The sequence below is a fragment of the Artemia sp. Qi Xiang Cuo genome, chromosome 9 (genome assembly GCF_049724085.1).
Source record: "Artemia sp. Qi Xiang Cuo chromosome 9, ASM4972408v1, whole genome shotgun sequence".
In the NCBI taxonomy this organism is placed as follows: Eukaryota; Metazoa; Arthropoda; class Branchiopoda; order Anostraca; family Artemiidae; genus Artemia; species Artemia sp. Qi Xiang Cuo.
The window spans coordinates 8779545-8801343 of record NC_142802.1 but is presented as its reverse complement, the minus strand read 5'-3'; the positions used below and the strand labels follow the sequence as shown (position 1 = coordinate 8801343).

Here is a 21799-nt window from a genome sequence, read left to right as displayed (position 1 = left end):
AGACTAGGGTTCTGGGCAGGCCCGAACTACAAAATTTAGGAGGTGATGTTTTTGCTAAAGAGGCAGAGATACATTTTGTCGAGTTACTTGCTTTCTTTTTAGAAATAATAAAAAAATACAAAAAACTTTTAAACTGAAAGTAAGGAACAACATTAACATTTAAAATGAACAGAAATTATTACGTGTATGAGGGAGATTATCCCCTGCTCACAACCTCGCTCTTTACGCTGAAGTTTGACTTTTTGTTCACATTATTTAAGCTTTTTTACAAGTTCTAAAAAACCTTTAGCGTAAAGAGCGAGGCATTGAGGAGGGAGCATCTGCCCTCATATACGTAATAATTTCTGTTTCGTTTTAGGTTTTAATGTTGCTCCTTACTTTGAGTTGAAAAAATTTGTTTTTTTTATATTTAATATCTGATCGTTTTTTAAATAATGCCGGGAAATTTGGCTCCCCTTCCTTGAAAAATTCCCTTCTCCCACGAAAAATTTCTCTATGGAAAGATCCTTCCATGTATACCTCCTCCCGCCAGACTCCCCCCCCCCCAAAAAAAAAAATAAAATGTCTGTATACTGACCAATAACCAATATTATATGTAAACAATGGGCAAAGTTCATAGCTTACAGCTCTTCCCCTAGGGACTGTGGGGGTCAATTCATCCTCAAAGACATAGTTACTAGATCTTTTGACCATGGCTTTCTCAAAATTTTGATCGGCCAACTTTGGGGAGAAAAGGGGCATTGGAGGGCTGCCCTCTAATATTTTTGGTCACTTAAAAAGGGCACTAGAACTGTTATTTACGATCAAATGAGCCCCTCCCGATATTCTAGGATCAATGGTTCGATACGATCACCCCTATGGAAAACATAAAAATAATATGCAAAATTAAAACTTTCTCTATACAGGAGCTTGAAACCTCTACAGTAGGGTTCTCTGATATGCTGTATCTAATGTTGTGATTTTTATTAAGATCGATTGATGTCTTAGGGGTGTTCCTCCCCCTTTTAAAACATTAAGCAAATTTTTTCAGGCTCATAACTTTTGATGGGTAACATTAAACTTGATGAATTTTATACATTTTAAATAAGGACCAAAATTCTTTCTTTTTTTATTTATGTATGTATTGTTATCAAGACTGTTCTTAAAGTTTTGGTTACTATTGAGCCGCATCGCTCCTTACTTACTGTTCATTGCTACGAACTGTTTGGTTATGATAAATCTGTTTTTGTTTTTTCTGCTAATTTTATCATTCTACTCATCGACTTTGAGTAATCTACTAATTTTTGTATTCTGCTAATTTTAATGTATTTAATTGCTAATTTGAGTAGTCTGCTAGTTATATCAACTCATCGACTTTGAGTAATCGAGATTAATGGGTAACCAAGAAAGAATTAGAGTTCGAAAGAGTTAGCCAAAGAAAATTGGAAACTCAATAGAATCTTTGGCAATTAAAACTTGGGCTTAATAAAAAATATAAGCGCCCCTGACACTACAGTGCTACCCAGTAGAACTAGATAAATTCAAAACAAGGTTGATTTGAGTTTAATTTTATTTACTTGAAATTGGAATTTTCTCAAAAGTCTCTGTTCTTGGTTCCAACAAGAAATTTCGTAAAAGTTAAGATTTTTTTTTACTGTTATATATTTTTTTAATGTTTAGGGCTAGGCCGTACCCGGAATTTTTTTTCGGAGGGGATTTTACTAAAAAAAAAATTTCGGGGGCTGGGGGTTACACAAAAAAAAACTCAAAAATCGTATACAAAATGTGTTTATCTCCGTTTTTGTTACGTTTTTACGAGTCAGACAAACATATCGGGGGGGGGGGGTTCAAACCGGGTACCAACCAGTTTCATTTTAAAGTTGGAAATTTTGATGTTGCCTAAGAGCTGATAGCGAATAATGTTTCAAACCAAAAAAAAATGAAAAGAGGATGTTTTGCGATTTTGCTGGCGACGTCGTTGAAGCTTAGAAGTTTGGCATATATGGTATATTATGCTAAAAACTCCTTTTTTGTTGAGTATTTTTTTCGATTTTATACCATTGAGCTTAGACTATTTGCTCAAATAGAAGGTATAATATATGAGCTAAGCTATTCAAGCTAGAAAAGTGAAAAAATCTGTGGAATAATCGTGGAATCACGAATAATTGACTGTTTTCTTGAAAACTTGGGAGCCTACAGCGAAGAACAGAATGAAAGATTTCATCTAGATGTTCGTGGTTTTGAGAGACGTCTCCAAGGAAAATGGGATGTTAATATGTAAATATTAGTATAGACTTTGATGATGGGACTTTGAAATTAATTTATATGGATTGAGAAAGTAAAACACTTGAGAATATGAGATTGAATTCAGCTGCAATCTAGTAAAGAATGAACCATGGCCCATAATAGCCGAAAGTTTAAAAAGCCGTATTGAAAATATTTACCTTGTGAGATAAGTATTTAATTTTGGAGCTGATTCAGGAATGTTCAGTGTTATTCTGATTAACCATCATCATAAAAATTGTTTCAAATAAAAATTACAGAAATTTGTTGGGTGCTCCATCGAGAAACAAAAGACGGAAATCGGAAATGAGTTCGGAGAAGCACCAACGAAAAAAGAAAGAGTTTCACAAGAAAGGCTGTGTTTAAAACACGAAACTTTCGTTACTACAGAGCGACTTGAACTTCGATCCTCTTTTTTCAGGGAAGAATCCCATGGTTACTGTACTATAGTAACTCTTGATAAAGGATGTATCGTCATGTTCGACATTATCATATATCTGGATATGACCCACACAGGCTATATTTTCTATTGTAACCTTAAGACTAGTCGAAATAATAGTTACACAGGTCTGCAAGCAAAAAAACTGTATGGGATATTTCAACATTTGGGAGCCAACAAGAAAAAAATAGTAGACCTTAAATTGTTTATATACGTTGGAAACATATTTTGATCAGTTTTAAGAAAATGCATATATTTACCTCATTGTAAAAAAAATCGTGCTTTTTTTTTTTTATTAAATTTGATTTGGATTTGCAAAAAACTATACGTGATGAAAAATTATGAAAGTCTTGTTCAGAATTTTGACCTATAAAACATAAAATTTACCAGAAATATATCATGCAGCTGAAAAAAAAATCTGCAGACCTGTGTAATTTATTCTCATGAAAAGCCCAGAAGAATGGCTGAAAAAAATTCTGGAAACTAGATTTGGAAGATGTGATGCAAGAGCCATTCATTAGGGCCGAATGCCTGAGCCCCTTGTTGTAGCTAGTGAAGGGGAGGGGGGTACATAAAGTCTGCGAAGTGAACTTAGTTCAGAAAAAGAGCTGGCGAAGTGGGCTCCTTTGCTAATAGTAAATAGAGCGTGAAAGAAGCATAAAGTTTAAGTAATTTTCAGTCAACGCAAATCAAAAAGAAAGGAAGTTCCCTCAAAATGGTGATTAAACCTGGTAAGAAAATAAGATAAAAATAGAATACTGCAACGTATGTGAAGTTTTAGTGTCAATCAGTGCACTTGTTAATTTCCCCCGAGGTTGCTTTTGCTTGCTTGATATTAGATGTTCTAAAGACTCATTTTAATTCTAATTAAAATGTACAATTAATTTAAATAAAAAATGTATGATTTTTAGTTACTCATGGATGTATAGTGGCCACTGTAAAATTGTATCATTCTGATGGCAGAGAAGCTAAACCTAGGTACGAACGATATTTTTTATTTTACTTTTTTCTTTTGCTTTCATTAATTTGATTTTGATGAGGTAAAAAGGGTGTCAATATGTATTATGGTATGCTTTTTGACTGCTTAATTAACCTTGTTTTCGGTTTTGAATGGGGTTGGGCCTGAAGAACTTTTGGGTGGGAACAGGGGGTTAAAATTCATCATAACAGTAAGAAAAGACTCATTGTATATATATATATATATATATATATATATATATATATATATATATATATATATATATATATATATATATATATATATATATATATATATATATATATATATATATATATATATATATATAATGAGATATTTGGGAAACTCGTCCGAGTTTCCCATTTAAGGACGATTTCTTCTTCTTCTTCTGCTTTTTGTTATTTTTGATAAACTTGCCGACGCTGTAGAAGAAATATTATAGGCATTATGCAATATTGTTTTACTACTTAACTACGCCTCTTTCCTTTGGGAGTGAGCCCCGAGGAATTTTCTCGTGGAGGGCAGGCACATCTCGACCGAAGACTCTAAAGTTATCGCAAGAGAAAATCTTGGAAATTCCGAAAAGAACTGTGAGGGGAACTCTGATTGGGTGCTTATGATGTTTTGCCAGGTACACAACAGTTCTTCTTTTCCTTTCTATAAACCGGTAGACTTGTTTTGCGAATGTGCTTAACCGAGATAGAGTTGCAGGAAAAAATATAGAGGAAAATAGAAAAGTTTGTGATACTTTGGATGTCAAGGAAGCTTTGTTTTGTAATGAAGAATTAGCGACGGTACTAAAAGGATTAAAGATAATAAGGCCCCAGGTGCTGATAGTGTGGTTAATGAGTTTCTTTCATATCCTGGTTGTGAGGTTAAAAATAAGTTACTGAAGATTATGAATATGATTTTTGAAAAAGGGAAAGTACCTTAACGATTTTAGGAGAACCCTAATTAAACCACTGTATAAGATAGGTGATAAGACCGAGTGTGGTAATTATCGAGGCATTAGCCTGGTCTCTGTAGGTAGCAAATTATTTAGTAGTTTGATAATTTTTAGACTGAGAAATGCCATAGACAAAAATTTAAGAGAAGAACAGTGCGGTTTTAGGAAAGGTAGAGGATTCGTGAACGAAATTATCACTCCTAGGTTAATGATTAAGAATTAAATGAGTTATCGAACACATTAGGTCCTCAGTTTTATATATTATGAACAAGTGTTCGATCTTGTCGATAGAAAATCTTTAGCGAAGGTCTTGTCCTTGCATGGTATACCAGACAAACATATTAAAGTGATTAGTGCTATGTACGAGAATAACACTGCTGCGGTTAATATAGGAAATGAGGTTTGCTGCTGGTTTTGTATCAAATCAGGAGTTAAGCAGGGTTTGTTCTATTCTTCTTTATATGGATCAATTTGATTGACTTTGTGTTAAGGAGGACAGGAAAGCCAATGGAAGAACACGGAGTCAAATTGGAAGGAAAAACTTCTTCCAATTGGAAGGAAAGTCAAACTCCTGGACCCTAGACTATGCTGATGATTTAAGCATCGTAGATAAAAGTGGGAGCAAAATTAATGAGCTTTTAGAGGTTTTGCGAGTTCAGGGTGCTAGAATATCCTTGAAAATTAATCTTAAGAAGGCTAAGTCGCTAAGGCTTGGAATAAGTGAAGATGAAAAGGTGACGTTGGGCAACGAAAAGATTGATCAGGTGGACAGTTTCACTTACCTTGGTGGCATTATTAACAAAGAGGGTGGGAGCAGTGAAGATGTTAAGCGTAGGATAGCCAAGGATCAGGGTGTTTTTTCACAGTTGAAAGAAGTTTGGAAGAATAGGAAGATAAGTCTGCAAACCAAGATTAGAATATTGGAAGCTACAGTGATGACACTAGTCGAATATGATTCTGAAGCATGGGCGCTCCGAAAAGCAGATGAAAATTTGCTAGATTTTTTCCAGGAAAATTGCCTACGGATTGTTCTGGGTACCCGGCTGACTGACTGTATTTCAAACAGTAGGCTGTACGAAAGTGTGGTTCAATCCCGCTCTTTAAGGCCATAGTGAGAAAAAGGTTGAGATGGCTAGAGCAGGTTCTGTGGATGAAGGATGACATATTTCCGAAGATTGTCCTTTTCGGCCAATCGTCTTGGGATAAACGGAAATTAGGTCGTCCGCGGTTGGGGTGAGAGGATGTCGTAAGAAAAGTTTTAAAGGAAATGAGAACTTACTGTGAGGGTGTAAAGAGGGAGGCTATGCATAGATTGGGATGGAGGAGGAGCGTGCGTAGCTATATTGGCCTCAGGCAGCTTTGTGCTGTGATGAGTTGTTAGTAGTAGTAATAGTATAGTTTTATATACTATTTTGTTAGAACGTTATATATTATATCATTATTAGCTATAATTGTCTAATATCAACTTCTTTTCTGCAAAATAAGCATGCTCTTTTCTTTAGCAAAAGGTAAGAAAATATAACATGTTTACAAACTTGCTCAAAAGTAAACATTCAACAATGATTTGTTTTAACTTTACAGTTGTTATTATCGCCTTTGTAAATATATTTTTCAATGGGCGAAAGCTAAATTTGCTTCTGACCGTGATATCAATCTCTTTCTTCACTGATAATAAATCTGGTTAAATTTCAAAAGAATTAAGACGATAATAGGAGCAAAAGATTAAGCCATAAATTATGCAGTTTAGTGCCAATGGTGCTTAATCACTACGATTGTGGTGAAGCATAGGTGTATAGGGGCGCAAATGGTAATTTCACACTACACCTCAGAACCCTTTACCCTGGCATAACGTAACAGTAAGTTATGTAATCTTATGGAGCAACAGGGTTGTGATGATTTAGGATTTATTCACAGATTTTTACGCAAGCCTAGTGTGAAAGGAACTATTTGAATGTCAAAGGTTATGCTTAACATAACGTAACTTAACCACTCAGCCTAGAAAATTACGTACATAATGTGAAAGCCACTTATTATGGTTATTATGTCACTATATTGGAAGTTGAAAAACACTTCACAGACAAATTGGCGGTGGTAATTCAGAGGCGACATGTTCTATGTGGAGGAAGTAGAAAACGTTTTTAGGTTTTTGACTGTTATTAAAATATTTTTCATTATATTGTCATAAAGTAATTTTTGTGCCAACATACCCGAATTTCAGCTATTTTTGCGTTTGAGAACCTCGGATTCAAAACCATGATCCGAGATGGGTGTCTAATGGTCGATCGTCTGAACTGGCCGCGCTTGATATTTGTTTCCACACCTTTTGTGTTTCTCACTGACACTACCAGTTATATATTAAAGAATTTTATAATTCCTTTTCGCGTCCAAAAATAAGTCACAGTTAACATGAATTTGGGTATTACCAAACCGGAGTTCCTGATTTGGGTTGAGACTAACAGTAACATGTAACGATTTTCGCATAATATGTGTAGAAAAATTCAAGGATGTATCGAAGAAAAGGATTGAGTGCATGGAAGAAATCTTGAGAATGTAAATGTGGTAATTTAGAAGAAATGACAGTTGCAAAGTAGAAGTTAAGATGCATAGGAAAAAAGACGTATTAGAAAAAATTAGGAATCTTTGTGATGTTAATTTATAGAATATAACTATGAATTGAAAAAAGTGAGAACACATGTTAGAAATTAAGATGTATAGAAGAATAATAATTAATATATCAGTATTGATTAACATACTTAGTTAATATAATTATATATTAATATGGTATTAATTCAAGGACTATATAATAAGCCAAACATGCAGGGCCATATCCAGGATTTTTGTTCGGGAGGAGGGGGTATTTTTTTTGGGGGGGGGGGGAGTTCACAAAAAACTTTAAAAGATGCATCAAAAATGTGTTTTATACATTTTTATTACGTTTTATGAGTCGGATAAACAATTCGGGGGGGGGGAGGGTTCAAACCCCCAACCCTTTCCATGAATATGGCCTTGCAAACATGTTAAGTACTGTCTAAGGCCAGTCTGACTATTCAACAGAGTGAAATGGTGTTTAAGCTGACGTTAGCGAAGGAAATTCAGGCTATATGATGTAAATTATACAAACGATCATTTCGACGGGACCTGTAGCAAGTCACCCTGATGCTTGTTGATTTTAAAAAATTGTGCCATTCAGGTAGAAGAAAATGAACCGAAATGAAATCACAAATAAAATAAAACTAAAAACAATAAGTAGCCAATATCACTTTGGTTTGTCAATCTTACTATGCCAAACATGTGATAATATGGGTTGTTTCCAGTTTTTTTTTTTAGCCAAAAGTCTTTTATCCAAATTTTCTTTTCTGATTTGTGTCCTTGTATTAAGAGAGCAGATTCCTTGTGAATATTATGGTTACTTTTTTTTGTTATTCTTATTCATTGTTATCTTTATTTTTAGGTTGATGATTATAGGAATTTATTGATTAATGGAGTCACTGAGCACAGGCCACTTGACCTTCTACTAGTTGCTCTGTTTATTTAACTGGTCTGTTTTTATTTCAAATTGATGAAAATAATGGAATTAACCTAAGCTCACTGTTATTTCAATATATTTTACTTTCAGTGAAGGAAGTAATACAGTGGGTCATCAACAACTATTAGAAGTCAATCAAATTCTTCAGGTAACTTTCTTTTGTCATCTCTTTTCAGTGACTTTTGCTATCAAGCAGTTCCTGATAACGAACTGTAAGTAAGGAACGACGCGGCTCAATAGTAACCAAAACTCTAAGAAACAGAGTCTTGACAACAATAGATACGTCAAAAGAATCGAGTTTCGACGCTTACTCAAAATCAAAGTTCATATAATTATCCAGTAAGCTTATCGCAGATCATTTCTGGTCTTCGTTCTCGGTGCGAACAAAAAGCTCCTCCCACTTCTTTCTGCATTAGCGGGTTAGTCTGTTTCCGATTGTTTCCAACAAAGTGCGTTATTCGTAATAGCGGGTTTCCACTTGTTTCCGATTAGATCACAGTCTGACTTGTCTACCCTTGAAAAGATCTGATGCCGCCTGTGTTTCTATCTGCAAAAACGTTCTCTGGAGCACTCGCACCTTGGTCCGGGTTTTTATAATGGGTGAGATAGGGAAATATCATACTGGATAATTATATAAACTGTGCTCAAAATATATAAAATTTATCAAGTTTAATATTACCCATCAAAAGTTGCCCAATTTTCCAAAATATCAAGTGATCTTAATGAAAGTCACATCCTCAGATTCAGCATGTCAGAGAACCCTACTGTAGAGGTTTCAAGCTCCTATATAGAAAAATGTGGAATTATGTATTTTTTTGTATTTTTTTTTGCCAGAAGAAAGATCACGGATGTTTTTTTTTCTGTTTTACCCAGGGGTGATCGTATTGAACCAGTGATCCTAAAGGATCAGGAGAAGGCTCATTTGATTAGAAATCAAAAGTTCTAGTGCTATTTTTAAGTGATAAAAAGATTGGAGGGAAGATAGCTCCCCTACCACGCCCCTTTTCCCCCCAAAGTCGCCCAATCAAAATTTTGGAGGGAGGAGCCAAATTTCCAGGCATTATCTAAAAATTGATCAAAAATTAAATAAAAAACAATTTTTTTTTAATTGAAAGTAAGGAGCAACATTAAAACCTGAAACGAACAGAAATTATTACGTATACGAGGGGGTTGCCCCCTCCTCAATACCTCGCTCTTTATGCTAAAGTTTTTTTTTTTGAACTATTAAAAAAGCATTATTCTAATTAAACGGCTCTTGTCTTTCAGGAGTCATTCTTAAATGATTGGAACGAAAAGTCAAACTTTAGAGTAAAGAGCAAGGTATTGAGGAGGGGATAACCCCCTCGTATACGCAATAATTCCTGTTCGTTTTAAGTCTTAATGTTGCTCCTTACTTTCAGTTGAAAAAACTTGTTTTGTTATCTAATATGAAGTTTAAGGCCATGTTTATTATACATAATGCGAGTTGGTGCTTTAGCTAAGCTCCATCTTTATGGTGTAAAAGGGGTTCATAAGGATCCTAAAGCTTATACAGAAATGGTAGAGAGTAGATTTTGAATTGTTTTTAATCATGTAAAAGACTGTTAAAAGGGATCACGCCCTTTTCTCATCTCTATAAGTCTACTTATTACAGATAAATTTACAGATAAATTTAGGGTTTATTCATCAACCAAAAATAACAAAATCCAGAAGCTAAGCTTGTAAAGGAGATCACTACCCCAACAAGCCCTTAAAAAAAAAAAAAAAAAAAAAAAAAAAAAAACCTATCACATAAAAATAACTAATAAGCGACTTTACCACCCCTACTCTTTATTACCTCATCAATTCTCAATATTCCACATATTTAGCCTTGTCCTTCTCAATCCATCAACCAAACACAAAAAAAAAAAACATTAGCAAACTAAAGGCAAAAGAGACCGGAGAACTGACTCACTCACTCCCATATATCCTATAACAATGATCTTTTAAAAGACTTCTAAATTCAGTAACATCCGTTACCTTCTTGATCTCTTCTGGCAGACTATTCCAAGCACGAGGGCTAACATGGCGGATACAAAACATTGACCTAGTTGTCACAGGCTTAGGTAGTCTGAATTCATTCGAACGTCTTAAACTATAAGAATGAAAACTAGAAACAGGCAGAAAAAATCTTGAAAGCAAATTGGTAGCATTTTATTCTGATGTTATACATAAAAAGAGCATTATAAAACTTAATCAATCAAAAAAGTGGAACAATATGTAGTTCAGCATACCTTCCTCTAACTGAGGAACGCTTATCATCTCCAGTAAGTACTCTTACAGCTTTATTCTATAATACTCTAATCTGCGATAAATGACCCACAAACGTTGAAGACCAAGCCAATATACAATAAATCAAATACGGATGAATAAGGGAGAAATAAAGCATTCTGAGAACCGTTCTAGGGAAAATACGCTTTAGCTTCCTTATAATTCCCAAATTTCGGGCAACTCCAGCTGCAATTTGATTAATATGGTCTTTGAAACTCAAGCACTCATCAACTGTCACTCCAAGAAACTTCACTGCTCTGAAACGTTCTATAGCATTCCCATCAAGTTCTAGTTTCTCTATCCAGGGATAGTAATTTAAATTTCTCCCGTAAATCACAAATTGACTTTTCTTATGGTTTAATTTAAGTTTATTAACTCTCATTCATTTCTCTATTTGTTCCATTCCCTTTTTCAGAACTAGTAGAAGTTCTCTTTCTGTCCTCGCAGCAACTGTAAAATGTGTATCGTCAGCAAAACTAGGAATTATAATTCTGTTACCGCGATCCCCTTTATCCGAAATATTTATATCTTCAATGCATCGGTAAATATCATTTATATAAATCAAAAATAAAAGAGGTCCCAAAACTGACCCTTGAGGAACGCCAGCCTTGACTCTCTGCGGGCTAGAGGTCTTACTTTTGATTTGAACAATCTGCATACGTTCACTCAGGAATGATCTAACAAGTTCCAAAAATTTTCCACGGATACCACAATTATCTAACTTATTTACTAAAATGTCATAATCCACACAATCAAATGCTTTCATTATGTCAAGGAAAACGGATGCCACTTTAAGACCACGATCTAAATGATCATTAACAAATGTCGTCAAAAAGATCACTGCTTGCTCAGTTGACATTCCTTTCCTAAATCCAACTGACTTGATCGAAAAAAAGACCTAGATTCTAGGAAATTAACCATTCTTACATATATTAGTCCCTCTATTATTCTAGAAATAACAGGAAGAAGCGAAATAGGCCTATAATTATCTAAATTCCCACTATCACCCCTTTTAAAAAGCGGCTTCACTTTCACAATCTTAAGACAATCGGGGAAAATACCTGACTTCAAACACTCATTTATTAGCATTACCAACTGACTAGAAACAATAGGATAAATAACACGGAAAGCTTTCACAGTCATGAGATCTGATCCTGCTGCACTGTTTTTCATATTTTTAACCACTTCACACAACTCACTTAATTTAACCGGCTTTAAATAAGCAGATACTTCGCTCGTATCAGGTAGGAATTGTGTAAAATCGCCATCCCCAGCCAGGACTGGGATACTGGATCCTACATTATGGCCCACATTAGAGAAATGCTCACAAACTGAATTGCAACTCACACTGTCCGGAAGCTCCGAGGGAGACCGACTAGGGTTCGTTACAGACTTTATAAGTTTCCAAGTCTTGCCTGGATTTCCCTCAGCTTCTTTAATCTTAAAAGCAAAATAATCCGCTTTAGCTTTCCGAAGGAGACAATTTAGCATGTCATTATATGCTTTATAATCATCCCTAGTAGTTGTCCCTTTATTTTGGATCAATTCCTTATATAAATGGTTTCGCCTTCTCATACTTAAGAGTAGACTCTTAGTAATCCATGGTTTCTTTGCTGATTCATATCTGTAAACTCTTTTAGGTTTAACACATTTTTGAAGTAAACCTGTTAATGTCCCGTACCATTTTTCAAATTTCCGATTGATATCATATTCCTCTTGTAGAAAATTGAATTCAGTCTTATCAACTTCTAATTTAAAACGGGCAAGAATCTCAGAATCAATAATAGGCCTAATGACACTACAACGATGTCCTTTATTCAACTGTAGGACTTGCAGAACTGTTATCATGACTCCAAAATGATCTGAAACACTATTAACCACAACAGCGGGTGACTTATATTCAGTATTTACAAATATTTTATCCAATATTGACGCAGAATTCTCAGTAATTCTTGTATAGATATTTATAGTAGGCTTCAGCCCGTAGCTAAGCATCATATCCAGAAACTCCTTAACTCTCTGACTAGAATATAGACTTTTCAAATCAATATTGAAGTCACCACACACAAAACACAGCTGTCTTGTTCCACTCAACAGGTCCAGTTGGTCTTCTAATAGACTCAGAAATTCAACGAGGCTACTAGACGGAGGTCGATAAATAATAGCAAGAACACATTTAAAATTATGCTTAGATACTTTCACAACCATCGACTCAAACACCATTTTCTTATGTTTAGTAAGGGAAGGCATCGGCAAGACATTAAGATCACTCTTGATATATGCCGCTAAACCTCCATGTTGGTGCAGTTCCCTGTTTTTTAAAACCAGTTGGTAATTAGGAACATCTAATAGAGATGACGTATGAGACTTCAACCATGTCTCAGTCAGGGCCAAGACCTGTAAACCTTGAGTCTGCAGAACTTCCTCCAGGTACTGAAAAAGAAGTACTAATACCTTGGCAATTTAAGTGAAAAACCGAAAAATCCCTCGGGTCATTATCATTATTTAAATCCTGAAGGAACTTCACAACGGGCTTTCAAATATTCCTCACCAATACCATTAGTATCAAATTCACGATGGAGTACCCCACCCTCAATATCTTCAATCCTGAGTGAATCGTTCTCCAGCCCCTTCAACCTATTCCACTCAAAATTAACCATTATCAAAAATCATTTTGTGACGGATATGAGAAGGAAAAGGTTCTGTTAACTTACACTTATCATTTTCATCATTCGCTGAGTTGGTATCATCGCTTCCACACTTCGATCCTAAACAAAAAAAAAAGAAACATAAATATCTTCATAAAACCGAAAAAACACTACTACTGTTTCCAGGCCTATTATCACTGAAAGCCAAGACCAATCCATAAGAACTCTAAACACAACCCGGTATGCTCCGCACCGCACAATACATTATACACCATTATTACTTTTTTCTCATTTTATTTTTTTATTTTTTTCCATCCACAACATCTTTTTTTTAAAAAAAAGAAACAAAAAAACACGAGACAACATTACTTCATACCAATATGCTACCACAAAAAAAAAACAAAGAAGAAAAAAACGCAACAAAATAATAACTCAAAACTCATATTAAACTAAAATAATTAATATAAATATAAATATGACAGCCCGCTTAGCATTGCATAGGCACACCTCGAGGATTTATCGGCACTGACAATTCAGGAATCACGTCATTCACGGAGAAAGAAACACGCAGGCCATTTGACCGATCAAAACAAAGGAGAGCTGGAACCGATTTTGTTACCCATGCTTGATTACCACAATCAGCAAGCTTTGATCTTTTTTCAATCAGCCGTTTTCTAATATCTCTCACTGCTGTCGGACCATCATCACTAAGATAAATATCTTTATGACCGCAAACAGTCTTTGTTTTAAGTTTTTTACTCTGTTTCAGAATCGTATTTTTTCTTCTTTAGACCGAACAGCAACTTTAAAATATCTACGCTCTTTTTTCACTTCTGTAACAGCAAATTCTGGGGTCTCGTTTACACCTAGTCCTTCTTCACAAACAGTTTTGAAAATCGCTTTAGCTTCCTCTTTATCATCGCAAGGTACATTCCAAACCACTATATTTTTCTCATTCATTCTATACTCGCAATGCATTAACCCATTTTTCAACTGATTATTTTCTTCACGGAGAAACACTGACTCAGATGTAACAACACTAATCTCTGATTTTACATTTATTATTTCATTCTTCATTATTAGTAGTTATAAGACGATAAGAAGAAACCATGATGTCCTCTTCTCCCGAAGCAGTAGCCATTCTAAGCGTGTAGCATCAATACCCAGTAATAAGAAACATAGAATGTTGCAAAGAGTATGGGTAAATTATTAAAGTGGAGACTGGCGCAAGCGATTAAAGAATCATTAGCGTCATCGAACGTTTGGCGTTTCTTGGCATTTTTTTTAACTTCGCAATTGTTTTTTTTTTTCAGAAGCATAGATCGATTACACTATTTTTGCCGTATTATTACGCTGTAAAAATGCCAAATCCTAGATGGTTTTGGGGATTTTTTCTTCGGCACTAGCACCAGTTTCCACTATTATAAGTTACCTATCCTCTTTGGATTGATGTTTTACTTTGGTGTTAATAGGGCTATTTGGCTTATTGATTCTATTGCCCAGAAATGAAGGATCCTTATGAGTATTATTTGCTAACTATGAAAGCCACCATACCAAATTAAAGGGGGTTTAGCCATGGATTATGGCTACCGTCTTCTTGACGGTAAAGTTAATTTCAAGCGTACGATGTGTTGACTGGTAATAATAGCTTGAATATCAACATTGTCTGGTATATCCATTGCTAGCTAATACTACTACTAACAGCTGTCACCAAGCCGCCTGAGGCCAATATAGGTACGCATGCTCCTCCTCCATCTGAATCTATTCGAAGCATCCTTCTTTACACCCTCCCAAGATTTTTAGATTTCCTTTAAATCCTTTCGTGTGGCGTCGTCCTTCCCTATTCTGGACGATCTGCTTTTTGCTTGGCCCTAGATGGAAGGCCGAAAAGAGCGGTCTTTGGCAATCTGTCATCCTTCATCCGCCAAACGTGTCCCAGCCAACTCAAGATTCCTCTCGTTATAGCCATAGAAAGCGGGATAGAACCGCATTTTTCATACAGCTTACTTTGTATAATTTATATTTAGGCTGGTAACGGAGCCTTAACATAATTTATATGCTACCAATTTGCTTATTTTCTGGTGAAATTTTTTATATATAGGCAAAGTAACTTTTTGACAGTAGAATTTAAAAGAAACAATTATTTTATTCCAAGTGAATGATTTTTTTATATTTCAGTGTAGTTGCCTACCTATAAACAAAGCAATTATTAAAACAAAGACTGACACAAATTGCAAATGCGTCGAGTTCTTATTATTAGATTATCAGTAGCCTGTAGAAAGTAAAACGGTCATTTTAAATGAATTCCGTTGCGTACTCTTATCTTTAAATATTCAGTACCAGGGGATCTAGTTTCGCTCGGTGAAAAGCAAAACAGTTTTTTTTAACCTTCTTCAAAATAAATTATATATATATATATATATATATATATATATATATATATATATATATATATATATATATATATATATATATATATATATATATATATATATATATATATATATATATATATATATATATATATATATATATATATATATATATATATATATATATATATATATATATATATATATATATATATATATTTATTTATTTATTTATTTATGCATACTTACTCTCCGTTTAATAAAACTGTATTATTTTCGAACGCGCTTACTAATTCTAGAATGAATTAGTGAAAAATTTGCTATTTATTCCTTTTTAAATAACCCCTCTCTTTAAATATCTTGTTTTGAACTAGTGCTGTAAAATATTAGAACAGATGTGGCTAAAGGTAATTGTTAGATATGTTTATACATCCATTAGGCAACAAGGTATGTAAACCTCAGTGTTTATATAAAATTCAGAGCAAACATTTTGAAACAACATTGCACGATTAGAGTGCAATAATACAACGCCAAAATCCCCCGTCTTGTAAATTCCCCTTTGTATAAGTAAAATAACATAAACGAGTGATGGGGCATAGCAAAAAGTATACAAAATACTCTTGTTGTACAAGACTTGAAAGAGCAGCGGTAAGAATGCTTGCCTGTGGCCGTAGTAACTTCGAGTCGAATCTTAGATAGGACAGATTTTTGTAACAGAGACGACTAAAGACTTTTTGGCCTTAGAGAAGACCAAAAAGTCTAAGTTAATAAATAATAATAAAAAAAAATACCTATTTATGAAATAGACTAAAAACTAAATTTTTTCTTCTCAACAGTCTGGATATAGGTGTAAATGATGTGCGCAAAACAGATTGGGCTTTGCATAAATTGATGTTTTTAACTCCTTTTCCTCAACTCGCCGGTGTTTTCATTAATGCCTTTATAGCCTCTAATTTGATATCTATGTTATGTAAAGCCCAATTCGTTTTGCGCCCCTTTCCACCCATTAATATTCATAGATTCTGGAGAAAAGAAATTTTTTTTTTTTATTCCATTTTCATACGAGTTTAATTTATTTTCACATTTATTAGTAGTAGTATTTTTTTAACTAAATTTTTTTTTTTACTCTTTTTTAAAATCTAAATCATGAACTATCTATTTACAGGAAGCTCGGAGTCGTGAAGAGAAGCTTGAATCAAAATTAGTTGAAATTCAACGCATATTAGCTCAAACAAAAGAGGCCAGTGCTGCTGGGTGGCAGGCATTGATGACCGAAGATCGACTTCTTTCGCGAATACAGCACCTCGAAGACCAATTGGCTGTCTATGTGAAAGTAATAAGTCTTTTGAACTTGTTTCTTCTCTGAAAGTAATAATTCACTCTAAAAAATTAGCCTTTTTTTCTATCTTTCTATATTTTTTTTCAATTTTTACTTTAAAAAATATTGTTGTAAAAAAGGGTTCGAGAAGTATTCTACAAGCTTCAGCATAAACAAAAATTTGGCCGAGATGCTAATTAAGAGAGATTGTGTTTGTCACCAAAGTTAGTAGATCACTTGGACTAATCCTGTAATGGGAACAAAGATTTGGCTGTCTTTTGAAGACAGACCAGTTATTTAATGTATAAATCCTATCTTATCTATAGGAACATTTCGGATGCTCAGCCCTGTCAAAGGGGTTCGATACCTTAAAGTATCAGCCTATTAACTAATTCATAATTATTCCTAAGCTAGAATTATAAATTATAATTCAAGAGCTAGAATTATAGAATTATATATATATATTATATATAAATTATAAATAAAATTAATTTATAAATTACTCACTTGGAATTGAATTTTCTTCCTCCTTGTTTACGTTAAAAGGAAACTGACCAAGAAAAATGTCAAATATTAGCCCTAAGCCAGAGCACAATTGTTTTTTTTTTTATTATTTAAACAATTTATGAATTAATTACTTGAAATTGAAATTTCTTCCTTCATGTTGACTTAAAAGGAAACCTGAAAAAGAGAAATATCAAATATCAGTCCTAAACTACAGCACAGTTGTTTTTTATCTTTAAATAATATATGAATTACTTGCTTAAAATTGAGGTTTCTTCCTCCATCTTGGCTTAAATGGGAATTTGAAAAAGAGAAATATCAAATATTAATCCCTAGGAATGACCCATGGATGGATGATAGATAGACTTATCTATCAACAAATGAAATGACATCATTTTTATACAATCCTAAAAAGGGCTCATCCCAGATGAGCCTCTCAATTACTCGGACTACCTGTCTTGGCTTTTTTCTACAATTAGCCATGTCTTGATGCCTACTTTAAAATACTTTATTTTAATTCAAAATCAACAATAGTTAAGAGGATCTGAAAAAGAGAAATATCAAATATTAATCATAAGTCAAAGTTGTATTTTTTTTTTTCTTTAAATAATTCATGAATTACATACTTGAAAATGGAGATTTTTTCTCCCTATTGACTCAAAAGAGAACCCGGAAAAAGAGAAATAGCAAATATTAGTCATAAGATAAAGCACATTTGTAATTTCTTTACTAATTCCTTTTTAATACTTTATCAATTCATAAATTTCTTACTGGAAATTTTAGTTTTTTCCTCTAATGTCACTCAAAAGGGAACCTGAAAAATTTAAATATCAAACATTCGTCATAAGCCAAATCACAATTGTGTTTTATTTTAAGTAATTTATAAATTACTCGTTTGAAATTGAAGTTTCTTCCGCCATGTTGATTTAACAGGGAACCTGAAGAAGAGAGATATCAAATATTAGTCCTAAACTAGAGTACCATTGTTTTTTCCTTAGATAATTTTTAAACTACCTACTTGAAATTGAATTTTTTATTGTAAATTTACCAACATTTGGAGCATTAATTAAATTTACCAACATTTGGAGCATTTGGAGCATATTTACCAACATTACCAACATTTGGTAGTTTTTTACTCTGAACTGCTTAGTTGTATTAAAATGACACCTTTAAAGTATTGCCGAAATCAAGACATCCCCCAAGGACCCTTTTAAGGTCTATTTATACCTGAAAATCGCATTTTTCAAGTGTGATTGCTTTGGTTGTTTCAGAATTATGAAGTTGTTAGGGCAGTACCACATTTTGTCAGTGTTGCCACATTGAACCGTGAATATAAATAAGTAAACCAAATGCTTAAATTTGGCACTATTTGCCTTCTGCAAAATATTAAACATTGGCAATGTTCATTCCGAAATACAATTGCTCCTCCAGAGAAAGGCTGCACGTCTTAAGCTGTTTGGCGCCAGTTTTTTTTTTTTTTTTTTTTTTTTTTAGTGCCTGCTACTACCAAAAACTCTGTAGCTGGGTATTGAAGTCTTTTTTCATTAGAAATTTAATTCTTGATTTTACTAATTTTTAAGAAATATAGGTTTGGGAAACTTTTCACTTAACCAATCCAAGCAATTAGATTTCATTTTCACTGTTCTTGATACTCTAGATCATTGAATCTCTTTAACTACTTCATAGATTATTCTCAAGCAGACTCTGCAGGGATCATTAACCAAGAAGTATTATTTCACTGATCTTAATTTGAGTCGCTCAAACTTAATTTGAGTCAATAATTACTGTTGAAATATGAAGATTATTGAAATTGCCAAGGACAGTGAAATTTGAGTCTGATTGCTTGAATTGCTTAAGTGAATTTTCACAAACCTATATTTCTTAAAAATTGGTAAAATCAAGAATTCAATTTCTAATGAAAAAAGACTTCAATACCCAGCTACGGATATCTAAAAATTCATGCTCTATATATCATATAACTAAAAAAAATTGGAAAATCGGGAATTTAATTTTTGAAGAAAAAAAATTTCAATACCCAACTACGGAATTTTAGGCTATATTTCGAACAATGAAATACTTTTTGAGAATTTATCGATTTTTATTCATTTTAGAACCACTCTGAAGATAAACTTAAGGAAGAGGTTGTACAAATGATAGAGGAAAGGAGTAAATATGAAGATTCAGGTAAAGAATCTTTAAGTCGAGCGTTACAGGAGAAGAACGATAGTCTTAGAAAATTAGAAGTTGTGGAGAGATCGTTAGCTAACATTGAAGAGGAGTGCGCATCACTGAGGCAGCTCGTTAAGACGAAAGACGTTGAATTAAGTGACATTCTAGAAAAGTATGAACAGCAGTTAAAGAATGCCGAATCTATCGAGTCGAAATTGAACGAGACACTGGGCAAGTACCAGGATGAATTGAAGGAATGGGAAGAAGAAAAGAGTATTCTGGAGAAGAAAATATTGGAGCTTCAAGTCGGTGTTTTGCCACATCCTGATGGCGAAAGGGGAAAGATTGAGGCAGAACTTATATTGAAGTTGGACAAGGAAAAGTCAGATGAAAATGGTTATCTTTCAATAGAAGGTATTCATTAGTTGATAACTACAAAAACTAAACCCTCTTTCCATGGTACTTAAGGAAAAAATCTTCATGGGTGAGAAATTTCAGATAGAATTCAATCGGCTAACATAATTAGATCTAGTAATGAGAATAAGTTATTATTCAGTAAAATCAAGGCCGGATCCAGGATTTTTTTTTTTTTGCACAATCTTCAACATATATTGCTGGTCTTAGTATTTATATTAACTCAAAAAAGATAAGTTTTTTTTTCAATTGAAAGTAAGAAGCAGTCATTAAAACTTCGAACGAACAGAAACTATTACGTATATGAGGGGCGTTGCCTCCTCCTTAACACCTCACTCTTCACCCAAAAGTTTTTTAGTAATTTTAAAAAAGCTTCTATTGTTCTAATTAAACGACTCTTGTGTTTCAATAGTCGTTCTTAAAGAATTGGGACCTTTTTTCAAAATTTAGGGTAAAGAGCGAGGTGTTGATGAGGGGACAACATCCCTCATATACGTTATAATTTCTTTTCGTTTAAAGGTTTTAATGTTGTTCCTTACTTTAGTTGAAAACACTTTTTTTTTTAATTTAATTTCTGATCATTTTTTAAATAATGCCAGGAAATATGGCTCGACCTCCGTGGAAAAATCCCCCTCCTTACAGTTATATCTGCTAGACAATTCAACGCCGATAAAATTTACCCCAGATAATTACCCTTAACATCTCCACACGTAAAATTGAGTCAGTAAAGAGAAAGCAAGACATATAAAATGAATTTTGTATAGGAATTCTGATAAATTTCCCCTGAAAGGTTAACCCAATGGAAACATCCCTTCCCATGGTAAATTCTCCCCGTGGAAAATTCGCCCTCCTTTCTCCACCCGAAAAATGTGTGCATACTTCCCAATAACCAATGCTGTACGTAAACAACGGGCAATTTATATAACTTGAAGAACTTTTCCCATGGACAGTTGAGGTTGGTTTTTTTTTTTGTATCCAAAGGCATAATTATTGGGCCTTTCAACTGTGCTGAATAAAATGATTGTCTCAAAATTTTGATCGGACGATTTTGGGGAAACAAGGGGCTTGGGAGAGTGCTTAGTTGCCCTGAAATCTTTTATGTCACTTAAAAAAAGGGCATTAGAACTTTGGATTTCCATTCGAATTTGCCCTCTCCCGATATTTTAGGACCACTGGGTCAATACGATCACCCCCGGCCGAAAAAAAAAACACGGATCCGTGAAATCTGTGGATCTGGCAAGAAATGCAAAATTCCACATTTTTGCAGATAGGAGCTTGAAACTTATGGTAGGGCTCTCTGATACGCTGAATCTGATGGTATGATTTTCATTGAGATTCTTTGACTTTTTGGGGTGTTTCCCCTTTTTCAAAAATCAGGCAAATTTTTCAGGCTCGTAGCCTTTAACGGGTAACACTATATTTAATAAAACTTATATATTTGAAATCAGCATAATAATCCAATTCCTTTGATGTATCTATTGATATCAAAATTCAGTTTTTTTTTAGTTCCGATTACTATTGAGCCGCGTCGCTAAAAAATCATGTCATCTAGTATCACCCAGTGAAACCAAATAATTTTTATAATTGTTTAAATAGAAATACGAGCTATTTTATTTTTTTTTTTTGCAGAAGGGTGCCTTGGGTATATTAGTGGAATCTTTTTCTCCCCTTATTCGTGCTTTTTTTTTTCGTCTATGTTCTACGTGACAACTTAGCCCCAAGTAGCACAAGTACGTACTTAACTCAAAAGTAAGGTCAATACTTCATTATGGCTGTGAGTTGTGAAGAGCTGATTCTTTGGCTTGTATGGAGATTGTTGAGGTACAATATTTTAGGCGCATCTACTTGCAACGACACCATCTCTTGCCCTTAGAAGTGATTATTGGCTGTTCTCCTTCAGAAATAACAGAAAGTTCGAGATGGGGTGTTATTG

General features: G+C 33.9%; 1 protein-coding gene across 4 annotated transcripts in view; it reads left to right on the top strand.

Moving 5' to 3' along the window:
* Window positions 1-21799, top strand: part of Slmap (Sarcolemma associated protein) — an 89362-nt gene that overhangs the window by 18875 nt on the left and 48688 nt on the right. For all 4 annotated transcript variants that reach the window (XM_089094272.1, XM_089094270.1, XM_089094269.1 and 1 more), the window contains exons 5-8: window positions 3613-3679; window positions 8243-8300; window positions 16627-16794; window positions 19395-19866. In XM_089094272.1, coding sequence (XP_088950398.1) covers window positions 3613-3679; window positions 8243-8300; window positions 16627-16794; window positions 19395-19866 — 765 coding nt within the window. The remainder of the gene's footprint in view (window positions 1-3612; window positions 3680-8242; window positions 8301-16626; window positions 16795-19394; window positions 19867-21799) is intronic.